Source organism: Aspergillus nomiae (genome assembly GCF_001204775.2).
Source record: "Aspergillus nomiae NRRL 13137 chromosome Unknown contig01003, whole genome shotgun sequence".
Classification (NCBI taxonomy): Eukaryota; Fungi; Ascomycota; class Eurotiomycetes; order Eurotiales; family Aspergillaceae; genus Aspergillus; species Aspergillus nomiae.
In genome coordinates this window covers 1-650 of record NW_015379055.1, presented here as the reverse complement: position 1 = coordinate 650, position 650 = coordinate 1, and the positions used below count along the sequence as shown (strand labels likewise).

General features: G+C 62.0%; 1 protein-coding gene across 1 annotated transcript; it reads right to left on the bottom strand.

Annotated features, from left to right (window-relative positions):
- Positions 1–2: 2 nt before the first annotated feature.
- On the bottom strand, positions 3–650 carry ANOM_011888 (4-hydroxybenzoate octaprenyltransferase; the record flags this gene model as incomplete). The annotated part of the gene is made up of 1 exon (XM_015557140.1): positions 3–650. A coding segment is annotated over one exon (600 nt), but the record flags the coding sequence as incomplete, so codon positions are not given.

The following is a 650-nucleotide window of genomic DNA, read 5'->3' as shown; positions in this document are numbered from 1 at the left end:
GGCTCCTCCAACTTGACCACACAAATCATCCTCCCCAACACGACCGCCGAGCCGCCCACCGCACCGCCCCAGTACATCCCCCCGAAACCCATCATCCAGCCCGCCACCCCAAGCAACCCCACCTCCGCCGCCGCCAACCCCGTCAGCACGATCTTCGTCCTCCCCTGACACAACACCGCCATGCTGAGTACGCCGGCCTTCAAATCATCCTCCAGATCCTGGTGCGCATACACCGTGTCATAGATCATGGTGTGCACTACATACGACACGTACAGACATACCAGAGCCATCTGGGTCCTGGAGTCAAGAACACGGATATCCACGCCCAGAGACCCGTACCCGATTCCCTGGCTGAGGGCTAGAGATAGACCCAGGACCAGTTGGGGGAAGTGCGTGATGCGTTTGCAGAAGGGGTAGAAGGCCATTGAGCCGGCGAGAAGGGCTGCGGGCATGTAACTGGTGGAGGGGAGGGTTGATAGGGTTAGGATCCAGCAGAGGCCGAGGAGGAAGGCGAAGGTGTGTGCTTGCGCTGCCGAGACGGCCCCGCGTGCTACGGGCCGGTTCTTGCATCGTGCGACTTGGCGGTCGTAGGGGGCGTCCAGGGCATCGTTGTAGGCGCAAGCGGAGCCGCGGAGGAGTGTGTTGCTGAG